The sequence below is a fragment of the Paramisgurnus dabryanus genome, chromosome 13 (assembly GCF_030506205.2).
Source record: "Paramisgurnus dabryanus chromosome 13, PD_genome_1.1, whole genome shotgun sequence".
In the NCBI taxonomy this organism is placed as follows: Eukaryota; Metazoa; Chordata; class Actinopteri; order Cypriniformes; family Cobitidae; genus Paramisgurnus; species Paramisgurnus dabryanus.
This window is the reverse complement of record NC_133349.1, coordinates 1,270,118-1,297,207: the sequence shown is the minus strand read 5'-3', so window position 1 is coordinate 1,297,207 and position 27,090 is coordinate 1,270,118. Positions and strand designations below refer to the sequence as shown.

At 36.8% G+C, this 27,090-nt stretch overlaps 1 protein-coding gene across 2 annotated transcripts in view; it reads left to right on the top strand.

Moving 5' to 3' along the window:
* Window positions 1–26,689, top strand: part of nkd2b (NKD inhibitor of WNT signaling pathway 2b) — a 40,000-nt gene extending 13,311 nt beyond the window's left edge. Inside the window, exons 4-10 of one of the 2 annotated variants that reach the window (XM_065299041.2) lie at window positions 20,262–20,322; window positions 21,378–21,490; window positions 21,970–22,065; window positions 22,158–22,308; window positions 22,791–22,863; window positions 24,348–24,463; window positions 24,626–26,689. In XM_065299041.2, coding sequence (XP_065155113.1) covers window positions 20,262–20,322; window positions 21,378–21,490; window positions 21,970–22,065; window positions 22,158–22,308; window positions 22,791–22,863; window positions 24,348–24,463; window positions 24,626–25,176 — 1,161 coding nt within the window. In that variant the 3' untranslated portion in view covers window positions 25,177–26,689. Of the gene's footprint in view, window positions 1–20,258; window positions 20,323–21,377; window positions 21,491–21,969; window positions 22,066–22,157; window positions 22,309–22,790; window positions 22,864–24,347; window positions 24,464–24,625 lie in introns of both variants that reach the window. The other variant, XM_065299040.1, reaches the window with a different exon arrangement.
* Window positions 26,690–27,090: the final 401 nt, after the last annotated feature.

Below are 27,090 nucleotides of genomic sequence, written 5' to 3'. Positions count from 1 at the left end.
AGAGATATATTTTTGCTGTGGTCAATAACTCACAAGTGTCGTCTATCAATATCAGGTGGAATTTTGATTTCCAAAATTCTTTGGAATTTTTTTTATTTCACGTTAAACATAAGTATTGCATTATCGCACAGGTGGGTCAAAAGTAACACAACAGAACAAGATAGATTTTTGTTTTATACTTGTTTTTAGTCAATATTTTATGACCTTGTAACTGCAAACATATTTTGTCATTTATCTTTGCAAAAAATAGTGAAATTACATTTTCATTTTAAATTTCTGTTTCATCAAATGTTTCAAAAGCAACCCAACAGTACAAACTTAAATTGTTGAGAATAAAAAAAAAATTTTAACAGTTTGAAATTAAATGAAATTAAAATGAAATAAATCTTCAACGTAACGCAACAGTAGCAGCAGGACAAAAGTAACAAGTGTTACTTTCATCCCCATAGCAACTCCTAAGATTTAAACATGATTTACTTTTATTTGGAAAAACTCCGAGAGGTCAAACTTCAGGATGTGTTACAGCCCTAATAAACCTGTAGATTGATCAATACTTTAACACATGAAACAAACAACGCGTTATAAGAAAAAAATTACCGCTTTAGGACTTTACTTATCATGGTCGAAAAGCTTTCTGGATCTACACGCGCAAAACGGTGACATAATAGCGCAAAATTGCATCCTAAAGATGCTGTCATAGTTTGAAATGCAAATGTTGTCAGGGCTTAGAGTCAATCACTTTGTTACTTTCACCCCAGTTCTCCCCTACATTTAACTTAAAATTTCTTGTAATTCCAACTTAATTCAGCAAGTTCAGTAAAATTAATTTTAAGTTGATTTAATACTTTATAATATCAGTTGCTCTGTCCGATATCTATCTTTAGTTAACCGAGTTACTTTTACTGTTTTAAATGCCATTTTAACACAAACTTCAAATAAACTCGACTCTCCACAGAAACACACACAAACCTGTGTTTTGATGTCAGTATTGTGGAGAGAACTACAATAAAATGTGATTGACATGTGACCTGAACAGTGACTTCACAAAATTATTATTTACAACAAAACAACATCAATAATATAAGAGCTTAAACCTCTTACATTTTATTAACAAATATTTCAGTAGTTTAAGTTCTTATCAGTTCTTATTCAAGCACAAATGATCAAAATATTCAGGCAGAAAGGATTGTGGGTATTCCTTACATCATGTACTGATCATTTTAATGTCACTTGAATGTTTTAGTGTAATGGATTTTATACGCTTAAAAGTTAAGTGGACTAAGATTTTGTAAGCATATGTGGAAACTATTAAGTGATGTTTGCCTCAATGTTTAAGTTAAGACAATATCTGGGTTAACAATGTGGTAAGAAGAACTGAAAGACAAAATTATGCCTTTTTAAAAGTTAAACCGTTGTTCTTAATGACTATACTGGAAACACTTTCATGTCTGATCCATGTCAGGAAGGATTTCCAGGCATTCTCTGGACTTTTACTAAATTCGATCACTTCAACTCAAAGGGTTTGGTCTTGTAGGCTTCAGACTTATTAATCAGGCGTATTAATGTTTGCTTATATCCTGATTCCTGAAAGTTCCTCACTGAACAAACGGAGACTCCAGAGCCTCTTTTGTAAAGTTTTGGAAACCTCATCCTTTTTCCACATTTCCCCCAGAGCGAAGGCTACAGACAGACACCCTAAACTCAGTTTCCTGTCTGTACGCTAAACAAACACAGCACGAGAAGTCAAAAGAAAGCGAGGTTGTCGGTCTGTTGTGCATTGCGATACGGTGTGTCTTTTTGCACAATAGGGGTGTGTACAACGGTGATGTGTGGAACGTGTGCACTTTTATTTTCCAAAGAATTGCGATTTTGTTGCAGGATACAGACTTTTGTCTAAGTGATGATTTGAGGAATACTTTGAGATTCAGCTCGTATTTTCGTGACGTAAGAAAGCCAGCATTAAAAGGAAGTGCAATTTTTTCATGTTGTCTCGGGGTGAGACTCTCCCCCTGTTCTGGACCTCAAGCTCACACATGTGTAGGTAGGTACGGCTATAATTCAAGCCATAAAACTCCACGGCCACAGCTGAAAGTGGTTAGCTGTCGAAACACACTGGCGGCTTCAAAGCGATGGGATCGGGGCTGCAGACGGCGCTGGCTGGCTCCGTTCCTGTACGTTCAATTCCTCACAGATTGAGAATGGCTGCAAATGGATCTTTGTTTCTTGGACGTCCTCTCTCCATTAAAGATACATCCAGATGCGTCTCTGCCACAAGAATGAAACATTTAAATCATTTTCTTTCATGACGCATACAGGGATTGATGCACTTCTTGCCTTTTAAGCAAATGATTAATAATATTTTAAACTTAAAGGCGCCGTAGAATGTAAAACTTATGAATAATAAGAGTTGTGTACATGGTAATGACATATCATGAGCCTCAAACACAATCGTTTTCTCCTTCTTATGTAAACTTCATGCATGCAAAAGACCGCTGGAAAACAGACCAATCTCAACATAACACCGTGACGTTACAGCTCGAGATGTACGCCCCAACATTAAATTACACATTAAATTAATAAGTTGTGACTGCTAAGTTAGCGCTATATGCTAGTTAATATGCTAGCGTTTTGGCTGAAGTTCTACTATTGACGTTACAGTTATGTTTTGCAGGTCCATACTGAAAAAAACACAAACTTACCACTCAGAAATGTCCATAAACAATCTCCAAACAATTGATTATTCCTCAATATCTGATACACACTCAAACATATGATCTGTTTACACAAACACAAAGCTACTGAAGGAGGCGTCAAATTCATGTCTACCGCGTCTAGTTTGTCGCTTGAACATTTTGAGTTTATTAATGAGCTTCATTTGCACGTGAAATTCTAGTCATCGAGACATTCACGCGGAAATTCGTGTCATGGGAGGGGCTTCTGCAACTCCGCTCGCTTCCTGTAATCACGTCAGTACTAGAGCAAGCTCCTGATTGGTTAACACAGCGCGTTTTTCCACCAAAGTTTGTCGCGGCAGAGCTCAATTTGGGCCATTTGCACGAACGAGGCGGAATCGTGCATACCGTGCTGCGCTACACACCTCATTCCTGCCGCAAGACCTCCAGACGCGCGTCAGCACGTCTTTACATTGACTTAACATTGAAATGCCTCGTGCTTGAGGCCTCTACCGCGCCTGTTCTGAACGCAGCATGAGAAACAGCCAATCAGAGCAGAGCTCAACATTATTATTCATGACCCTTCAAAATAAGGTAATAATAGACCATTTCATTCTAAAGGAAAATCCTAGGGTTGTAAATTGACATGTAAAACCGTCTCTGGATCATTTTTGCACTTAAAGGTGCAATGTGTAGATTTTAGCGGTGAGGTCGCACCGCTCCTTTTCGAAGTACATAGAGAAGCTACGGTAGTCGTCTGAGATGATGTAGTGATGAATGCCCTCTGTAAAGTAGTTTGTCCATTTAGGGCTACTGTAGAAACCTGATGGCACAAGATGAGGGCTTCTGTGTTAGGGGACCCACTGTGTATAGGTAAAAAACGGCTCATACTAACTTGGGTAATTAAAGCAGTTCATTGTGTAAGGTCTTTAACCACAACTGAAAACAATTATCTATATTATATTGCATTGCTGTCAAAAGACCCTTCTGCCAAAATTTACACACTGCACCTTTAATAAAGCCAGACATCTTCTGTGTAGATATCAGAGAATAATTTAACAGATTAATAACATGCATTATTTGGCACCTTTAAAACAGCTCATGTAAAGAGATGCAAGTTTGATTCATTTATACACTTAATAGATGATATTTTGTGTAATGTTTGCAATCTAAAAAGGTCGTCTGTATTTAAGTAGATTATGGTTTTCTTAAAAGAGCCGTAGGACATGAGATGTAGAGTTACACGCTTCCTCTCTAACAGAAGAAGGCACTGTTTTATTTTCTTCTTGCACAGGTCGTGTGACTTCAAACACTTACTGAAGTCTGTCTGCTGTTTAACGCTCTGTTGAGCCACAGGTCGTCTCGCCTTTATTAGTGATTCACATGGATATTTAATACCCCTATGGTCTAAAAGCCCAGGCGTCAGATTCAGAGAGCCCGTGTCTTTTCAGCGACCAGAGTTTTGTTCACGGTACACTTGCTCTTTGATGTTTGGGTGGCTTTTAAACATTAGTGCACATTTTTGTTTCAAAGACATTCGTTGAGCTGATTTTGCTGAGCTGAAGATAATCTTTCAGTAGTTTGTCCGTATAGAAATGGCTGGAGGTTTGGCAGGATGCATACTGTACATATTTCCACTGCGCCACCTTTCCTTCATGTTGATATGGGCCTGGCTGATCTTATCTGCTAAAAAACCGACATTGTATCACCAGATCTGAACTTTTCACCCTCATTCCACATTTCAAGTCCTCTTGTTTCATATGCTGGCAGCTTTTTGTTTTGGGTTTTTGCCGTGTCTGTTAGGAGTGTTTGTAATTCTGTCTCACTACCAGAAACACCTCTGGATCAGAACACAGATCCGGTAATATTCAGGATATAGAGTTCAGTCATATGAGCTTTGTTACAAAACATTTTAAGGTATAATTGGCGGAAGTCAATCGATACAATTCTTGAGCAGCATGACATGTATCCTTAGAACTGAAGACAATCCCATATTGATTATTATGTGTGGAAATGGTGATTATAATTAATTGTAATAATGAAAAGTCATAATAGAAACATACATAGCACAAATGTTGGGCTATGTATTGTATTAGTTTATGTTTGTGAAAGCGTTGCATTGTTAGATTAGCAAAATGTTACCTGTCAGTTTAGATGTTTACCTACTGAAAATGCAGCCAAAACTAGCTTAAACTGGTTTGCTGGATTTAGCTGGTTTAAGGTGGTGGTAGCCGGTTAAAGCCGGTCTTCTCAGCATGGCAAAGCTGGTGGGTCAGCTGTTCTTCCCGTCAGACCAGCTTGGCCAGCTTAAAAAGTGACCAAAAAACAGCTAGACCAACTTGCACCAGCTAAAACCGGCTTACCCTCTTATGCTAGTTTTAGCTGATTTTTTGTAGAAGGGCTGCACAATTTTAAAGAAAACTAAATAGTATGCAATAACTTGCTAAACAATATACGATATGCCTTATGATAATGTTGTAAGTTTGCAAAATACATTTACTTTAAAATAAAATATATTTGAAAACTTTATAACCAGAAAAGAATCACTCTGTCGGTCTCACCATTTTTCCATCTACATCAGCCTGAAACTTTGATACATAACTATTGAAATATGAAAATTATTGCGATAATATATATATATACACAGGCGCAGAAAAAAATTAAACCACTCCAGTTTTGTCTTTAACCATCATTTTTAGATGTATTGTGACCATTTCAGTCCAGCTTCTGTTTCAGGGAGTGATATAAAATCACCCAACAGCAAATATAAAAAACTAAAGCATGACAAGACCCATGAAAGATGTCACTAAAAATCAGGGATTTTCAAAAAAAAAATCATTTTTGAATTTTCCTAAAATACATTTAGAAACATACGTATTTTGTTGTTGAGAAATGAATTTGAACTTGTTTTTTATGCAGTATTGAAGATCAGAAAACACTGCATCTTTTTTGTTATTTTGACAATTTTTTTTTTAAATGCATAAAATAAATAAATTATTTTTTATTAAGAATTTGGCAGAAATGTTGTCTGTGGTTCACAGAATTAAACAAAAATGTTAATCTTGTAAAGCGCTTTGGATGGCCTGTTAAAAGCGCTATATAAATGCAGTCCATTTACCATCATTTTACTTAAACACATACCTATACAGTTGTATGCAAAAGTTTGAGCACCCTGACAATTTCCATGATTTTCATTTAAAAATATTTGGGTGTTTGGATCAGCTATTTGATTTTGATCTATCAAATAACTGAAGGAGACAGTAATATTTCAGTAGTGAAATGAGGTTTTTTGGATTAAAAGAAAATGTGCAATATGCATCAAATTCAAATTAGATAGAGGCATAAATTGTCAGGGGTGCACAAACTTTTGCATACGACTGTAAATAGTAAATGTAGATAAACTGAAAGGGACCATTGAAATGGTCTCAAAAAAATTTTGTGCGTGCGTGCGTGTGTGTTCGTATTTGCACGCTTGCAGTGCAGTGGCGGCGTTTCACGAAAACCTAGGGTATGGCAAAAATTCTTCGTACAAGAAGGCCATTCAAATGACGAATCTATGAAACCGCATTATATCCATATGTGTACATACTCCACCAACCTGTATAAAATCATACTATGATTGCACGGATGTACACTTACTGACAACAATACGGAAGCAATACAAATGAAAAACAAAAATAGAAATCAGTTGTTTAAAATGCTTTTCAAATGTTGTCATCCTTAACTAAGTGCAACTCCAGCTACAGATAAACTAAAACAAGATAATATCAAAACATACTGTAACATCCCTTCACAAATCTTGTCATGACAGCCGCCAATAAACACTTATAAAAACAAAGACTTAATGTGATAGAGCACACGTAGTTAACCCAGCCAGCTAACCAACTAAGACTAACACTAAACACTAAATAAAAAACACTACATAAAACTCCTAGTAAAACAGGGCTAAATGCAAAAACAAGTCTTACCTTTTGTCGTCGTGCAGTTTTTATTCCAGAAGTCGCCATATTCAAAAACGCGCGCAAATAATTAATACAATTCACTTCGACTGCGCTACAATTTCCCAGTGTAAGAGAACATGTTTATTTATCCACAGAGAACAAATCATTTTACTTCTGGAATAATGTATGCAATATGCATAGCGCGAGTGTGGGGGAGAACCGTGAGTCTGTTTGAATGTTAAAACAAAAAAAAAGGAGTTTACTTGGGAAAATAAAGATTATAACAACAGCGGTCGTCATGAAACCTCCTGCACAATTCAAGCTGCGCTGCAAGAACGACAGGTTGATGACATCAAAGTACCGCGAGGGTGAGGTGAGAAATCATCGGAAGAGTTTGCTTTCAAACCGCTCTCGTGGCACGTTGATGTCATCCACATGTCGGTCCCTGTATTATAGCATGAAGTCGAGCACACGCGTAAATTATCCATATTAGTGATGTACCAATGTTCATATATGTTCTACTGAAAATATTTAACATTATTTTTAATGAGCTTCATTATAGCCTGTTGATTTCTGGTGTTTTGTCTGAATGCTAGGGTATGGCAACTGCCATACCCTGCCATACGCAAACGCCGCCCCTGTTGCAGTGCATCTTGCAACCCATTTTATGTAGCCAGTAGACTGCAAGTTATCTCACTAGATTTTTACGCTAAACTATCGTCTCAGTTTTGTCACAGTCATGTTTTTTAAAGTAAATATCTCCTGAAATGTTTTGCACATCCAGACGGGCGGTGAACAGGAAAGCAGGAGACGCTTTGATCTTTGTTTTGGATGAAATGTGTTGTAGAATTTCACACAGAGTAGTGGTGGTGGTGGAGACGCCCACAGCTGAGGGTCACAGGTGAACATGTTTTCAGCTTTATGCTTCTTCAGGTTTCACAAATGGTGTCTGGCACAAAAGCGTCACTGTAGACAAGCACATGTTTATATATAAATAAATGTCTGTGGTTAGACATCTGTGTGTTGAGGAGAAACTAACTAACTATAAGAATCAACACCACTAAATAAACTTTCAGTAGTTTCAGTACAGAAAATACACAGGAAAATATTTCACAAAATAGCCTTCATTATATTTATGCATACTTTACAGTGCATTCGGTGTGTTTACATTTTCTTAAGGGGATTGCACACCAACCGTGCCGCTCAGCGCTGTGCCATTCTAAAAAAATCGAACACATTGTTTTCTATGAGTATACGCACACCGGCGCCGCCAGGTGGCGCCTGTCCGCGCCGCCCAGCTGTGACTCAGGAAGTTGCTCTAATCCCTGTCGCGCCACTCACATAGTTTAACATTAAATAACATCATATTTGTCCCAAATCATTAACGATTAACATTGGATGCTAACGTATATTTTGCATTCTGAAGTAGACGCTATCTGACGAAGCTCGCGCTATGTAATGTGCACTTCCGGTTTACGATACCTCCGAGTTGTCCTAGACGCGACGCGGCGTGACGCTGAGCTGCGCGGCTAGTGTGCAATCCCCTTTAGTCTGTGTGTTTCTTTCACCTGTAGGGTATCAGAAACCTTCATATTTATATAATCATTTAAGTGTCTTGTGGCATTTGTGTACATATTTCATTATCTTAAGCCCTTTTCACTCAGAGATATTTATACACACTGCCAATGATATTACGAAATCTGTGCGTACCTTCACACACATGCCGTAAAGACATGTGACGTATCCTGCACTTGGTCGTTTCTCCCACAGCATCTGAAGTTTGCTAATTATCCGTGATTTCTCTCTTAAGAAACCATGCATGTGCATTTTAGTTTATTATTTAGATTATAAGGAGCGCGTGATGCACTGTCCTGTGAATAGTGACGAAGCCCCCTGATCTCTGCTTCAGTCCAGTTTGCCGACATTTCTCATGAATGTTGATCTGCGTTTAAATCCCTGTGTCAAAGAGCTGAACCATAAGTTCTTGTTGCGATGACGCGTGTGTCCTCACTGTAGCACGCACCTTACGGCATTGTTTCTACGTCTTGTTCACACAGAGGGCTTTCCGTGAATGTTACGGCAAGGTCCTCTTTACGGGAGCGATCACAGATCATTTACAGGTCGTGTTTGTGTTCACACAGAAGCTTCTCTGCCAACTTACAAAAAATTGTAAAGTGCTGTGTGAATGGGGTTATAATGTTTGATGTTATGTAACTCTTGCTGTAGTGTTAACAGCGGTTTTTGGTCACTGGCACTGCTCCATGTGACATCTTCCCTCTAATGTCACGCCTCATTCAGACGCCTCTGTTTCCTCGGTCGGTCAGGAGAGTATTTTTAGGTTAAACAGGACCTGGACTCATTGTTGACCTGGAGGTGACCTGTGGTGAATGCCAAGACTGTAGAGAACTTCAAAATTTGTATTGAATTCTGTTCCTGCACGAGTGTTGTGAATTTATACGAGTTTCCAGCGTGCTTAAAGTGTACAGGACACTGAGAGCGATCCGATGAGGGTGCTGATAGACAGATAACTCAGCGTGAATACGGGTCAAGCTCTTAACAGGATTTCGGTCTGACTTTGTGGTTAGATGTTTTGTTTGAAGTGCCACAGGTTCTCAACTCTAAACTCTTTTGCATACCATAACAGATCATTGTTTGTAGTATTTACAGATACAGAGAGAGAGAGAGAGAGAGTCATAAATATAAACATATATCGGTTGACCAGAGTTTGTAATGGATTATTAGTATTGCACACTGTTTTTGTTGTGCTGTCTGCAATAAAAAGTGCTTAAAGCAGTAGTGTGCTGTTGTCACATCTGGTCATATACTGTATTATCCCGCTACCATTTTAGAAACAAATACCATGATTATATTTAAAGACAAAGCACTATGAACATGTATGATTTGCACCACTTAATGTATTTAATTTGTGATTTTCTTAATTTGTACAATGCCCTCTCCTTCTTTTAATTGTATAACGTTACTTTTTGTTTAGTTTGACTTGAGCCCTGAAACATGTTGTTTTGTTGTTTTTATTTTTTTATCTTTTTTCCTCCCAATTGTTGTTATGTTTTGGTCTAATGTTAGTCTCGCGTAGGCAGACCTTCCATACTGAAGGTCTGGTGTTTTTCGTTTCTTTTTCTGGACAAAGCCCGCCCACGAGCTGTTTGACCGACATGTCAAACAACCAATCACAGTTTGTTTCGTCTAGCATCACGTTTTGGACTCCCCACAATAACGAGCCGGCTGGCGGCAACAAGTCAGTTATTGAAATAACCAGCCAACCGAATAGCATGCAAATAAACAACATTACTTACCATAGAACAACGTTTTGCACTTTATCAACAGCCTCACCAATGAGACGATCCCGTTAAACGTCTGTATGAAGAATATCTCTCCACTTTTTAACACCTACAAGCAATTCAGGAGAACCAAACTTTTTGACTTTACTAACTGCCTCAAGCTAAACTCTTGGGTGTCTTTTAGAGAGTGGCGCAAACTTTGCATATTTTTGAAAATCCAATGTCGGGATGCACAGATACCGATACTGGTATCGGGTATCGGCCTCGATACCACATTTTCTAAAGTACTCATACTCGTTAAAAGTCCCCCGATACCTGGAATCAATACCACGGTTTGAGAAATGTCTATGTTTGAGTGGCGTGTAAGGGGTTAATGCCTCGTGTTGTCCAAAGAGGCAGAGTTTACAACAAACTGGAAAACTAGTCCTTTGTTTTTTTTTATTATATGACTAAAGCTGTTACCTGTAAATTTAAATCATGTTTTTTTTATTAACTCTTTCCCCGCCATTGACGAGATATCTCGTCAATCTGCAATACCGCTATTACCGCAATACCGCTCTTCCGCAACTTATAAAATCCGGAAGTATTGCCCTAGGGAAAACAGCTGTATGTCCGTGTATGTTTTAAAGATCGCTCTGCATCTGATCTCTATCAAAAGTCCTTCACAAAAATGAAATTATCTCAGCTTTTTGCTCAAAATTAGCTGTTTTTGATGAAACCTACACATATTTGAGAGGTGATAAAAACAGAACACATGAAGGTAGGATTTTTTTGTTTGAAAGCAGAGGGTCTGTTCTTTTATATATTATATGTTTATATATTTAAAAAGGAGCATTTTCTGGATGGCATTAAACTTTTGTGAAAATCATGAAAAATGCTGGCGGTGAAAGAGTTAAGTACTCGGTATCAGTATCATATTCCAAAAAAGTGGTATCGGTGCATCCCTAATGCAATGTTTAGCTGATCATGATAACTGCTCATTATTATCCACGTGAACACGACTGATTCTCTTACTCAATGGAATGTCAGAGCTTTGTTTTCCAGGGACTGAAACTAATCGCGACACTCGTGTCTCCTGGAAATACGGTTTATTTCAACCAATCAAAAGACGACTTCTCACAGGGTTTCCAGAAAAGTGTACGAAAAACATCAGAAGTTTAGCCAACATTCTGTGGGTGTGATGTCTGAGGCTGAGACTATTGTAATGTTATAACTAAATGTTCAATAAAAAAACTCAAAACAGCTATGAAGAAAATACCACGATTATACATTTGTTATTAGTTTTGCTTTAAAGAATAAACATTTGGCCGTGCATTTCAGAAATCTGTGTTAATATGATTTGTGGATTATTTGTCAAGTTGTGAAGTGTTTAGTATCTTAGACATTGTGTATGATGTCAGTTTCAGTCTGTATGCCAGAGTCTCTTTTGAGAGTCAAACACATAAACCGGTCCGGAGGCCCTGAGGGGACCGAACTGAAACTTTGAGAGTATCACATGTAAGTGAGAAACATATGAACATCAGCTTTAGATCCTCAACAATCTCACTGGCTTTGATTTACTGTAGAGAGCAACACTTTCATTCTGTCCTGATGTTCTGCATGTTTTCTCTATGCAGTCACTCACTGTCACGTGGATCATTTCATTTCCCCATCATGTGACTCGGTCAATTATTTAAAATGCCCTAAAGTCTTAATGACATCATCATCAGTTAAAAAGGATTCAGTGTTTGATAAGAGCAGCAGCAAAGTAGTCAGTATTTGATTTAGGTTTTATGCTTTTTGTTAGTTACTTCACATTGACCTATGGTTCATCTAATTTAAGATTACTGGTGATCAATGCTTACGAAGTTATGAAAGTACCTGATGATAACATAAATTTGACCCTTTTTTAAAAACTATCATTAATAACAACACCACAAGCAGGTTTAGATCAGAAAATATGTAGGGTTGCATAACGATTAATCGCAACTAATCGTTTGTAGAATAAAAGTTTAAATCATATATATATATATATATATATATATATATATATATATATATATATATATATATATATATATATATATATATATATTTATATATATATTTATATATATATATATATATATATATATATATATATATGTGTGTGTGTGTGTGTGTGTGTGTGTGTGTGTGTGTGTGTGTGTGTGTGTGTGTGTGTGTGTGTGTGTGTGTGTGTGTGTGTGTACTGTGTAATAATAATGTCTATGGAAATACACACAGATGCATGTATATATTTAAGAATCATTTACATGTGTGTGTGTATATACATTTTTATATTTATATTAGTGCCGGTGCAAAGATTAATCGCAATTAATTGCATACAAGATAAAAGTGCATTTTTGCCTAATATATGTGTGTGTACTGTGTGTAATTATTATGTATATTTAAACACATACATATATACATTTCTTAAACATTTTTATTTATATATCCATTTTTATTGTTAATATAGAATATATATAAATACATTTATATACAAATGTAAATGTTTCTTAAATACATACATGAATGTGTGTGCATTTATAAATACATAATAATTACAAACAGCATACTGTATATTATGCAAAAAAAATCACTTTTATTTTGTATGCCATTAATCGCGATAAATTTTAGCCCAGCACTAATTTATATAATTTATATTATATATATAAAGTAGGGATGCTTAACGATTAATCGTGATTAATCGTTAGCAGAATAAAAGTTTTTGTTTACATCATATATGTGTGTGTGAACTGTGTATAATAACTTTGTATAAATAAATGTACACATATGCATGTATATGTTTTAAAAATGTTTACATGTGTATATACATTTGTATATTTATGTATAATTTATATTATATATAAATATAAATACTTAATATATATACATTTTTTTTCTTAAAATTATACATTAATGTGTTCATATTTATATATATATATATATATATATATATATATATATATATATATATATATATATATATATATATATATATATATATATATATATATATATATATATATATATATACATATTTATTATACACAGTTTACACACACATGTGTTGTAAACAAAAACTTTTATTCTGCTAACGATTAATCGCAATTAATTGTTTAGCATCCCTAATATAAATGTATGTTTGGCTGATGTAAAGCACACTGATCTCTCGTGTATTAATACTAACCTTTAAATATTATACACAAACCACATGGAAGATTCCAGAAAGTTGTTTAAGTTCACATTCAAGAGTAAAAACTGTTTGAGAGCTGAGGTTTGTGTGAAGGGTTAAAAGCCTGACTGAGGTTTTAAAGAAAGCAGTCTGAAAGTTTATACTTTGTTTACAGTTAAATAAACCACAATTTAAATGAAATACTGGAAGCACAGGACCAAAGATACAAGCAGAAGTCTGATCTCTATTTCTCTTCAAAATTAGCGCTAAAAGGACACCATTTGGTTATTGTTACTGAACTCCTTGCGTATGCATTTGTAAGAGTTTCTCTTTGAGATGCAAAATGTATAGCGTGAGCGTATTAAAGCACGCAACACGATTTACTCAAGTTTGCACTCTTCAATTTACTGGTATTTATGCCAATATTTAACATCCTCAAAAAGCATGCCATAAATTGAATTAGTCATTATGTAAATGAGATTTTTGCACATGTGCATCTTGTCAGTAAATCATCCCCAGAACTTTCCACTCCCATCAGCCCTTTTTTGAAATTTTGCTCTCACGCTAATTTCCTGTTTAGAAAAATCTGGAGTTTTGCTTTTATAAATGTTTTTGTTTTATAAAAACATGACAATGTTAATTGTAATAGTTGTAGTTTTCGGAAATACATTTCAGATGTATTTGTGGAGTACTGTATAATGAATATTTACTTTCCCTTTCCATTAAAGACTTGGAGCATCTTGAATGAATTGTAATCAGAAATGTGAAATTGCAGTTCCCTCCCCTGTGGACACAAACACAATCTGTAAGTGTGGCTCAGTGCCATCACATCTCGCTCCGCTTTTGTGCCGTCTCAGATGTGAAACAGCAGAGGTTTGGGCCTTCAGGTCATTCTGTGGTGGGTAAGAAAATGAGTGTAATTTTTCCCATCAGATGAATATCGGTGTGTTGCACGTCCAGAGGAAGCCGATAAGAATGGAAACGGTCGGTGATGACCATCAGTGTTCCAGTCAGCCGAATTAAAGTGGAGGTTTAGATGAGCGGAAGGGATCGGTGTTGAGTCCAGAAGTTGTTTTCTGATTTCAAGGCCTGGAGAACTTCAAACGCCTGGCTGTGCTGCTGATGCAGATGGGAAAACACAGCTGTTGTTTGCCTTTATTCTCAAAGAGAGAGAGAAAGAGAAAGAGAGAGAGAGAAAGAGAGAGAGAGAGAGAAAGAGAGAGAAAGAGAGAGAGAGAGAGAGCTTGATGTCTTGCCCAGAGAACACACTGCCTTACATTTGACCTGGAGGTGAAAGGTTTCTCTTCTCTGGGGCAGAAGCTCTTTGGCCATCTGTAACTCATGCACATGTCACAACTTCTCTAGAAATCTTCTTGCGAGTTGATTGTTTATATATAGAGAGAGCTTTGTTTCAACCCCTGGTTGAGTAACAACAACCTAGCAATTGGGTTAAAACAGCATTGAGACATTTTTTAATCCAGCGGCGTATCCTGTCCAATATTTACCCAGCCCTGGGTTTAAAACATCCCAGCACTTTTTATAGTGTAGATATAACAAGAGCAGGGATGTGTAAGGGATAATGTATAGGTACCTGGTTGTTATGGCAGATAATGGGCCCTATTTTAGCGATCTAAGCGCATTGTCTAAAGCGCACAGCGCAACGTCTAAATGGCCGTGTCCGTACCCACTTTTGCTAATTTAACGACGGGAAAAATGGTTTGTGCGCCGAGCGCATGGTCGAAAAGGGTTGGTCCTTTTTTTTAATGAGTAATGTGAGTATTTTGGGCGTAACGTGCAATAAACCAATGAGAGTCTCAGCTCGCATCCCCTTTAAAAGCCAGTTGCACTGGTGCTATGTTTAATCCCTATTTAGATGACGCACTTTGTAAACTGAAAAACTAAGCCGAGGAAGAAAACCACCAGTTTAAGATTAATGTTAAATAATTGTGTTGTTTTTCAGTTGAATTGAAATTTTTATTTTTTTATTAAAACCTTTAAAACCCGTTTTCTTTTAGTCATGGAAGTAAAAAAGCAGGCTTTTAATTGCTTTAAATGTATGGCTATCCAATATCATCAAAAAATTATTTACAAGTATGTAAAGGTTTGTACTCTAAAAATACTTTATTTGTAACAAACAGGAGATAAAGAATTTACAAAGGGCTCTCCGCAAGGTTCAGCACTTGGACAGCGTAAGTTTTTTTTAAAGCATTACTTAAAAAAAGTTTCTCATCTCACCATATCCACAGGTCATCAAATAAAATAAATCCGTGAGGTAGCATTTAAAAAAACATTTAAAAACAGATACATTTGTTTAAAGCAAAGCATTTATTTACTTACCAGGCTACAGGTGAAGCAGCTCTTTTTGTCTTCTAACGTCTCATAATTAGTCCTCATTTATGTCCAAGAGACTCAATAATAATCTTTTACATTCACTCCTTTAATCTTTTATATTTAAAAGCGTTTTTGTGCTGCTGCGCATTCATGTATGTGATAAGCAAACCCGCGTTGTCGTCTCGTTTAGGCGCATATTACTAATGTGCTCTTTAAATAACAAAAAAACATTGCGCAATTGACTTTATACTTTAGACCAGGTTTTTGTTGGGCAATGGTGTAGTCTATTTTAGTTGCCTCAAAATAGCAACGCGCCAACAATGCGCCTGAACACACCTCGTTTTCAGACCAGAACGCCCATGGGCGCAAAAGGGGGCACAAATGCATTTGCTATTTAAACAACGCGGCGCTAAACGTGAAAATTATCATTGCGCAGGGTGGAAACTAGCAAAAGACACTTGAATCACGCATTGCGCTGCATTGCGCCGGGTGTAAGATGGAGCCCATAATCTGTGACAGTGTGATCAGGATCCGATGCGAAGCGGAGGGTCTTGTATCACAATAAAGGGGCTTATTTCACAATAACAACCTGCTGACTAGACATAATCCCACTTTTTAAATGGCTATTTACCTTATAAGTAAGGTAAGTAACATTAAATATTGATTTGAAATATTTTATTTGCTCATTTTTTACCAATCCAGACCTTCCGTGAGGAAAACACATTTATTTTCGGTTTTAAAGGGGTCATACTATGAGATGTTTTTTAAACATTTTAAATAAGTCTTTTGTATCCCCCAGAGTACATATGTGAAGTTTTAGCTCAAAATACCCCACAGATAATTTATTATAGCAATTTAATTACCACTTTGTAGGCGTGAGCAAAATGTGGGGTTTTTGGGTGTGTCCTTCTATATGCAAATGAGCTTATGAAATGCAAACAGTGATCGCAATAATGATGGTTGAAATTGATACTCAATAATTTTTTCCTCTTTCTCTGCATTAAATTGCAGTGCCACAGGGTTGAATAGTGCAGATTAAGGGGTGGTATTATTGTAATTATATTCGCTACAACATCACAAAACAGACGAAATCTGAACGACCTAATTTTTCATATGCTTGCAGAGAATGGTTTACCAAAACTTAGTTACTGGGTTGATCTTTTACACATTTTTGAGGTTGATAGAAGCACAATTATAGCAGTTTAACATGGAAGAAGTCAGATTTTCAAGCTATGACCCCTTTAAGATAAGAAAAGACGTTCAAGTGTCACAAACATACTATTTGGTTGAATTATTTGTAAATATAATGTCATATATGTTATTAAAAGACTTTTCTTTTTTTTTTTAACTGTACATGTCAAAACAATTTGCAGCATCCGGGTTACCGTGTGTTATTAGTTTTGATCAGAAAAGAACGAACCTTGGAATGTTGTGACTGGCCAGTCAGAATCAAGCATTTTAGAGAGCCGTGTAATAAGTAAGGAGTCATTGATGATGGGCCGTTGGATTATAAGAAAATAATGCACACCCAAGGTGTAAGTGTGTGGTTTGCAGAAAAATAATCAACACCCATGGAACATTTCTCACCCAATCAGAATAAAGCATTCTACAGACCCATGGTATATAAATGATTTCAAAATCAGTTGATTTGTTTTTTACTCAAAACATCAGAAGATGATGAAAGAGTGACATCTGAATGTGTCTGACTCCAGCAGAAGAGATTGATAGAGAATTCAGTTTGTATTTATTAATTCAATCTGTCAGTGTCGTGTAAGTGTGAATCAGATTCGAGTGTTTAGATGTAAGCCACATGAGCAGATGTCAGGATTCAGAACCACACTTAAAAGTGACCAAAATTGGATACCAGAAGTGTTTTTGCTGTTTACACGCATTTAACAAAATTCAGTCTGTGCCAGATGTCTGTGAAAAAAGCGCAGTAAATGCAACATTATGTCTCGTTTTCTTCATCTGAAAGTTTCCAGCCTAATCCTGAACACATTTAAAACACATCTGATTTAACTTAAGGCCGAGTTTCTTCTGGAATTATCCATACTTCCTCTTACTCTCATGTTTCACAGTACGTGTGATTTGCTTCATATTTTAATCATGCATATTCATCCAGGTCTCATGCAAAGAAATCTGGCTTGATTTATGATTGCTTCTTAAGAGTTTGTGTGTTGAAGATCAGATTTTGTTAGTCAACAAACATATAAGATATTGTTATCAGCAGCAATGTTACTGTGAATGTGATGCAGTTTTTCAGTTGTTATTTTATTTGAAATGTTTTAGTTTAAGTAAGGCTTGAAGTTGGTGTGAACCATCAGTACTTCATTTTCATTTCTTCTATATTACACATAAAGAGTTTCACAGCATCTTAGAAAGACATTCGGCAGCAGCTCTACATGAAACATGAACAAACGTCTCATTCTTGTCTGAAGATCCACAGATCTTCTCCGTGATGTTGTTTCCTGTGACATTCAGAGAGATATTTTAGGAGTCGTCACATACTTTTTCTCCAAATGGAGTGTGTCAGATTTGCCTCTTAATGGCCTTTAAACACAGTCAATGTCTTTGTTGTGATCAGGGAGTTTGTGCTAAAAGTGCCAGAAGCGTTATACGATAAAGAAACAAGGCTCTTGTTTTTCTCCAACTGTGGATTGGAACCAACTCGCTCTTAATGAAGCATATGGTCCGCACATTTCGGCTGAAAATGAGCCTCGGTGGGTGATGGCATTATGGGTAAAATCCCATGTGTTAGCCCTTAAAATCTTGAGGGCGGTCCGATCCTGCAGGCAGTTCAGAGATTCATTTACTGCGCTGGTGGGTAATAAAGGCGCTGAGGTTTTAATGCTTTGAAAAACATTTGAATTACAAGACATCATCATGAAGCTCTGCTCAGTCTGCAACATTCAGTTTAAAGTTGACATCAATCACTGTAGAGATCTGACGCTTAACTGTCTCAGGGTTTGAAAGAGCAAAGAGAGCAGATTTACATCGCTCCGAATAAATCATGGTGTATAAAATGTTGAATCTTTATTATCCTTACAAGCCATTCATTTATGCACCAATCTAACAGATTGATCTGATTATAATTAGTAATGAATCAAACGGAAGTATTGATTTCAGATCGTGTATTGAATTGTCCTGTTTTATCGGTTTAATAGAGAACATGTTGGGATTTGTATTTTTGTGGTTCAGAAGTAACAGATTGTTTGGTGTGTACGACCGTCTGAACTTTTCTTGAATGCTGTCTGAATAGATGTATCTCCATTTTCCTTCAAATATGGCCAATGGAAACATGTCAATTTCGCATGAATATATCGCAAAAAAGTTTTAACCCTCGGGTGAGGTGGTTTTTCAGGCAATTCGAACTAAGAATATATCGCAAAACTTCTCCTTCTTCTTTAGGGTTTAAGGGCAATATCGCAAAACAACAATGGAAACAAGTCCCCTGAAATGCGTAATCGTGGGTTCACACCAGCCGCTTTTGAGGCGTCATAATCGCATCTATCGCATCTAATTTGTCGCTAAAACATTTTAAGTTTACTCGCTTCATTTGCGCGAGAAATTCTAGTCATTGAGACATTCACTCGGAAAATCGCGTCATGGGAGGGGCTTCTGCGACGCCGCTCGCTTTCTGTAAGCACGTCACTACTAGAGCAAGCTCCTGATTGGACACTTTGCGGCATTCGCGCGAACGAGGCCAAATCGCATCTACCACGCCGCACTAAACACCTTAGTCGCGCCGCAAGACCTCCAGACGAACCTTCACATTGACTTAACATTGAAATCACTCACGCTTGACGCGTCTACCGCGGCTGGTGTGAACGCAGCATAACTGTACATTCACACGGGGTGAAAGCGTTAACGCTTGATGGAAGGCTTGTCTGAAGCGTGGCCAACAGCCAATCACAGTGGCCGCAGCACATGCTCCGGTCTTCCATAAACGTAATTGGCTGGCTCTGCCTAGGTTATTTGCATAAGGCAATCTGATTGGCTAATGCACGCGTGTACCATAAGAGTCGCATGATCGTTCTTTAAATATGGCGTGGTGTGTTTGATCAAAGGACAAGACATAGGAGGTGTGGTCAACTTCATGCGCTGTCACAAGAACCGACAAGCGAATGAAATCGAAATACAGCGAGAGGGATTCTGTATGCTTTCCAGTCGCTCTCACTGTATTTTGATGTCATACGTATGTCGGTCTGCCCGGCGCCGTATAAAGCCGAACACATCCGCCGCCATGTTTTTTGGAATGAGAAAACAAACGTTTAAGTCACATAACATCGGTTACTGAAAATGTTGTCTTTTCTTGACATTTAGAAAATAACATTAAAGTTTTGCGCAGATCTGTAACGGAAATCCAGGTACTGTCAATCGTATTACAGCAATTCCCTTATTAACCCCTTCCATCCCACTGTGAATGAACTTTCATCTGAATATTCTGAACAGTAATGGGGACAATAATCTGAGTGTCTGTACAAAGCTTCGAAAAAAGTATAAGAATCACTTTTCTTTTCTGCCCCCCCAAGAAATTCCTATGCAGACTTAACTGGTCATTGTGTGTGAGAGGACTGAATGAGGCTTTAAATCTTGCTCGGCCTGCTGTCTGAGATGGGCAAACTTAATAATCCAGCTGATGTTTGTGCAGACGGACCACACACTGAAACATGAATGGGATTTCCACCTCCAGACTCTTGTGCTTTGATAGTTTGCAGTTTAAAAGCAAAGGGGGATTAAATCATCCATCATCATCATCATCAGTGAGGAAGATAACCTTGTATTTGTTTTCTCTGTGGATTGTCTAAGATTTCTCTTGTGTTTTTATATTGTTCTTCAGCAGGTATGTGAGGGGAGTGAGCAGAAGGACGGACAATCATCAGCTCATCACTGCCCTCTAGAGGGTATGTACTCACATTAACACTGTATGTAAGAATCATATAGACCAAACAGCTAAAGTGGACATTTCACAAGACTTTTTTAAGATGTCAAATAAATCTTTGGTGTCCCCAGAGTACATATGTGAAGTTCTAGCTCAAAATACAATATTGATAATTTATTATAACATGTTAAAACCGACACTTTGTAAGTGTGAGCAAAAATGTGCCATTTTTGGGTTTGTCCTTTAAAATGCAAATGAGCTGATCTCTCTACTAAATGACAGTGCCGTGGTTGGATAGTGCAGGAGCCAGATTTCAATAACCTATTTTTTCACACGCTTGCAGAGGATGGTTTACCGAAACTAAGTTACTGGATTGATATTTTTCACATTTACTAGGTTGATAGAAGCACTGGGGATCCAATTATAGCACTTAAACTTGAAAAAAAGTCTGGTTTTCATGATATGTCCCCTATAATGTAACATACTACCGTAGGCGGAACTAACAGGGGGACTGGGGGGCCTGCCCCCCAATGGTTGAATTTTTTTTTATTTTTATAAATTATATTCCACAACAAATATACATTAATATAAATAAAGAAAATGTAATATTTAGTATATTTAGTAATATAATATATTTAGTAAAACAATTGTTTATCTGGTAATAATAATCTGTGTTTATCAAAACATGATGTTTGGTAAAGACTTTCGCTGATTACAGTGTTAATATTATTGAAAAAAAAATTGTGCTCATTTTTTACTTTTAACTGTGTTATAGTAACAAAACAAATGTAATCCATTATCATGTTTTATTCTTGTCTAACATTCAGGCTATGTTATTTTAATGTAGTCGACAAATAGGTTTCATATGAATTTAAACTCAAAAAATCATAGCACTTGTTCCGGTATAGATACCATGATAGACCAGTCTGGCCCCCCAAACTTAATGTCAAGCTACACCTAGTTGCATTTTTTGTAAGGTTTCTCTAATAAGTGATTTTTAGTGATACTGTGAGGAAGTGTTGTGTGTTATTAGTTTGTTAGTGCTCATTGTGTGTTTGTTTGTGTGTTTGTGTTCAGTGGTTTTGCCTCCAGAGAAAGCCGAGGGTTGCCAGCGTTCCCTGCAGTGTGATGGAGAGAGAGACGCAGTGAAGGATGCGGCCTGTAGAGGACATAAGCGCATTAGTCTGGATGTACGTCTATACTCATAATAACACAAACACTACACTACACTTTATTTAAAACAACAGAAATAGTTTTATTTGTAGTAGTTTTATCCCAAAGATTGTGTTCCTCTTTTACTAACAGAGGTGATTGTGTCATCTCATAACAGTTCAACAGGAAACTTTTTTGCTTAATAGCAGTAAAAGACATCGAGTTGACATATCAGCGATATTTGAGAGCGATGAGGTCACCGTATATCTGCTGAATGAGCTTCTTGCTTTCCTTCATCAACTATTGTGATGTTGTGAAAGAGTTCCTCTATCATCACTTACAGCATCACCTGCTGTGTCGAAATCTCTGTGGGTTACTTGATACCCCTGAACTCAACCACTGTGACACTACATCACCCCTCCTAATCTCAACACGTCTGTAATAAATGAAAATACTCTGCTTTATATTCTTAAAGAACCACATGCATGATGTTTTCCTGATGTTTGTTGTCTTGTAGGATGTGGAGTGTAACGTGTCAATGGGTGAGGACAACAGACAGGAGTGGATCTTTACCCTTTATGACTTTGACAACAGCGGAAAAGTAACCAAGGAGGTAAAATATGAATGTTTAGTCTGAAATATCATTTCACTTCATTCAGCAGTATGAGAATCAATGTGTGTGTGTGTGTGTGTGTTGTGTATCAGGACATGTCCAGTTTAATGCACACCATCTATGAGGTCGTGGATTCATCTGTCAATCAGTCGTGTAGCAGTAAGCGTAAGAGTCTCCGTGTCAAACTGACCGTTACACCAGAAGCCGCTGTACGCAAGAGAGACGGCAAACACGCCGGGACAGGTATATACCCAAACACACACATAACATACAGTACATACAGTAACAGTTTTGTGAGTAATTAGTGCAGGACATTAAATAAATTCATTAGTAAATGATATACTTGACAGATGTAAGCTACATTGAAAAAAATATTCATTCAATTTACTCAATTTTTTAAGGTAAGTGGTTGCAATCAATTTATTTAAGCTACATTTAAACAAAAGTTTTTTATTTTATTTTTCTAAAAAAAAATTATTTATTGAAATGTAGCTTAAATAAATTGATTGCAATCACTTAACTTAAATTTGTAAATTGAATGAATAATTTTTTTCAGTGTACTTGTTCTGCTCTGTATTTTTACACTTTTACAAACTGTGAAGCCAAATCTCAGTCAGCAGTCACATGAGAGCCCTGTTCAGTAGTAATGTAGCGTCAGCGTAACACATTTAGCTTGTTTGGCAGAACTGAAAAGTTTACTGTGGTATTTTTCTTTTTCACTTCAGAGAAAGATGCAAGTCGATTGAGTCGCATCGAGTCCTCTCACCCAGAGGAAACACAACAACACACAGCAAACAGGTGAGCAGTATGGAAATCAATGCTTGTTTGATCTTTGGAGGATTTATTGAGTAATGTTTGGCTTCTGTGGTGATATGAGACACAGGAGATTTAGAGAAGCAGAAGAAAGCCTGGAACACAAAGCAGTCACAAGGGTCAATTTTTTTCAAATTGAGATTTACACATTAATACATTAAAAGCTTTACACTGATGTATGGTTTGTTAGGATAGGGCAATATTTGGATATGACAACAATTTGAACATTTGAGAATCTGTGGGTACAAAAAATCTAAATATTGGTAAAAAAAAATACATATTACCAATGATAAATGTTTTTATATATATATTTACAGTAGGACATCTACAAAATATCTTCATGGAGCATGATCTTTACTCTTTAATATCTTAATGATTTATGGCATAAAAATGTATCATTTTGACCCATCCAATGTATTGTTGGCTATTGGTACAAATATACCGTGCAACTTAAGACTGCTTTTTGGTTTAGGGTCACAAATTTGTGGTAAGCTTTGCAGATGATTCTGGCTGCAGTCTTGTTTTGTCACATTACATAAAGCTGCTCATTCACTATTAGGGGAGAGCCGGGCACAAAGGAACGCTTTTTGGCTTTGGGTCCATCATTCAAAAAACATTTAAGTTAGATGAATCATTTTTTTACACAATCAACACACACATCTCTGCTACAAATGAACACTTAAAGTTTGTTTGTGGGATCTACCGTTTACACCGAAAGCGACAGGAGTGCAAACGTTACCCCATAGGTGGGCTTCATTGTAACAAACAGAGGGTTTGTTGTAACACCTTTAGTTTAAACACAAATAATTCAATCAAATTCTGTCTATATATTAAAGGTGGATATTGTTTATATATCTGCCTATAATAGATAGATATCCACACATTCATCCAGCCACCATCCTTAATCTAACCATCAATGTATATAAATAGATTTTATTGAAAGGGAAGACAAAAAATGATAATAGTGAGTTATTTCCCCTGATGTTGTATTAACAGTTATCATTTTAATGAATAGTATTTACATTGTTTTCATTTCATTATCATTGTATACCTGAGGCTTCATTGTAACACTGTGTGACAACTAACCCCCCACAACTTGGAGTTTAAATGCTGTTATGTTTTAGGTAACAAGACAGTGATTAAAATAATATAAGATTGGTTTGGTGACTTACGCATCCAACTCAGAAATACAAAAAAACCATAAGATGAAGAAATGTACTTTTATGCCTCCAAAAACACTCTCACAAATTCACAGGAGATCTTCTGACAGTAAGAGAAAAAGACCAAAAGCGCAGATCGCTCGGCCATATAGAAATATGTAAAGTAGCCGTCTTACAATTAACCCCACGTTAATCTGTGCCCTGCTCACCCCTACTGTATCTGCACCACAAAGGGCAGTTTTTCGCAGGTTATATACATCCACACTTTTTGTTTCATATTATGATGAGATTGTTTGTGATGTTTGACAGGGGTCAAAGTTCTGAACCTCAGGACAGAAATCAGTATTGTGTGGATGAGAACACAGAAAGGAGAAATCACTATCTGGATCTGGCAGGAATAGAGAACTACACCTCCAGATTTGAGAGTAAGTTTTTATTAAACATACATGAACGTACATTATGTGTGTATTACAGAAGACTGACAGGATTACTGAACACAGAGAGAATTTAAAACCTTTAATTGTCATGAAAATAATGTAACCAGAAAGATTTATCTCACAGTTTTCTTCTTTTTGTTTTTCTATAAGCTTCATCTCCCCCTGCGGCCCAACAGGAGCAAACCTCACGAGAAACACATTCCCAAAGTCGTTCCCGCTCTCATGAACCTGAGGTCCAGGCCCATCAGCGCCGGTCACAGGTCATCACCGATCACTATGTGGCCCCGGACCCTCGTGCACGCGGTCCCCAGTTTATTAAATCTCCCAAGGGGACGTCGAGAGGAGCAGGCAACGGCCAGACGGCAAACAATGGAGGGGGTAAAGTCAGTAAGTGTCACGGCTACTATCCACCACCGCACGCCGGTCAGGACGTCTACCACCTCCCGCAGCAGCCTCAACCCCTGTCGGGTCACCAGCATCCTCTCCAGCACAGTCACAGCAAGAGGCTGAGGGCCAAAACCCGAGAACAAGCCCTGTCACCCTCCAAACTACCATCACACGCCAGTCCATCAGCACTGGACCGAGAGCAGTCGCCCGGCAACACGGCTGGCATTGTGGTCCCTGTGGTCCAGAGGCACGAGCATCATCATCACCACGAACATCATCATCATCACCACTATCATCATTATCACCAAACATGACTTTCTGTCGCACGTCGCTCCTCTCACCGCAATCTGAAGGATCGTGACACCTGATGGTCTTCACGATGGAAAATTCTTTAGGCCCGGTCTGCTTTAACAAAGCTGCAGATCCTGCTTGAGCCGCCAAACTTTTCACTCGTCATTCTTCAGAAGTTGACTTTCTGATTCGCTCGAGCAAACAAGCAGTAGTACATCGGTTCATTCCTGTTTTGCAGTCAATTTTAAACTTGGGAAAACTGCTTGTGTTGTAACAAATCTCAGAATTACACTCCGGTTAAGCTCAGGCACTTTATTCATTATAACTTGATTTAGACAATGGCAAGTAAATGAACAAGATTGAAATGAAGAGCTGGAGGTTATCATTGCTTTGTAAGCCAATGACATCTTAAGGTATATGGAGAGATTGACATATATAAGATGTCTGTTTGAAGTCATCTCTGGAAATTTTATAAATAATGTCATTGAACAGGGAAGATTGAATTAATCAAACCCATTTCCAATACTTACTGATGTTTGTAATGTTGTTTTCCCAAAATGTATTCTTAATGAAGTCACAAAATGTTACCAGAGACATAACAGGATTTAAACTTATATTGAGAACATAGGAAAATCTATAAATTGATAAATCATATTATCAGGAAAACCAATATGATTTCCATCATCAATCTTATATTATATTTGATATATTTAAAACATAAAAAAACATGCATGCTATCAATGACCTCGTAATTTGTCAAATCATAAACAATTAGACACATGTTTTGGCAACATACAGTCGTGTGAAAAAGTGTTGGCCCCCTTTCTGATTTTCTGCATGTTTGTATACTTGTATATTAATCTTTGGTTAATATTTAAATTAGTTTCATGATCTGAAACATTAAAGTGTGACAAAAAATAAATAAAAACAGGAAATGGGCCAACACTTTTTGACACCACTGTACATATATTTGAAGAGTTTTGTTGCAAAACGAAATAACTCCGTTTTTTTAAAAAAAATTTAACATGTCAAAACATGTTTATTATTATGTTGTCATGTTATTATTTTGTTTTAAGTTGCTACTTAGCTGTATTTTTTAAGTTATGAAGATTTAAATCAAAACAAACCAACTGCAGTTAAATTGATATTAATTGGAATGCACAACCAAAAAATGAGATTTCTGAAAAAAAAATGGAGTTATCCTGTTTCGCAATGAAACTCTTAATTTGTCTCTCAGTAAGGTTTTGTGTGACTGTATTTCTTCAAGTATTCTCTGCTATACGTGGATCTCAGGTGATTGGTGCTGCTTTTCTGGGATAAAGGTTATTTCTCCTTTGGGAGACCCACCATGGAGTGAATGACCGTGTTACCAAAGGATATATCACCACTGCCATGCAAAAATATCTTATAATAATAACATCTGTATAATTATACAGCATATGCATATTTATCATGATTCATACATATGCATCTATGTTTATATATATATTATATATATATTTTAATAAAATACTCAGATTTGAGATCTGCCCTGAATTTTTTTGATTAATGGACTTTATAAACTTAAAATTAAATGATTTATTTAATGGCACTCTTTATGAATACATAGGCGTGATTTTAGCTCTTTTGCTTCATCTGTCAGATTTTAATGTCTGCTTAAATTATACAGGCTGTGTGACATCATCATCATTCAAAACCAAGGAAGAAACTTCAGGGTAGACATACGACCCAGATAACATTTATTATATTACATGGGTTCTTGCACAGCCAGGAAAAAACACAAGCTGTCTGAAATGAGTTTTAAGAGATTACTTACTTTTGTACTCTTCATGCATTTGGTGTTGGGTCTAATTTAATATCACGAATCAATGCCACTTTTGAACTGCTAGAATAAAACAGCTCGTTTCGTACAGTAGTTTTGCTTTATTGCTCAATAG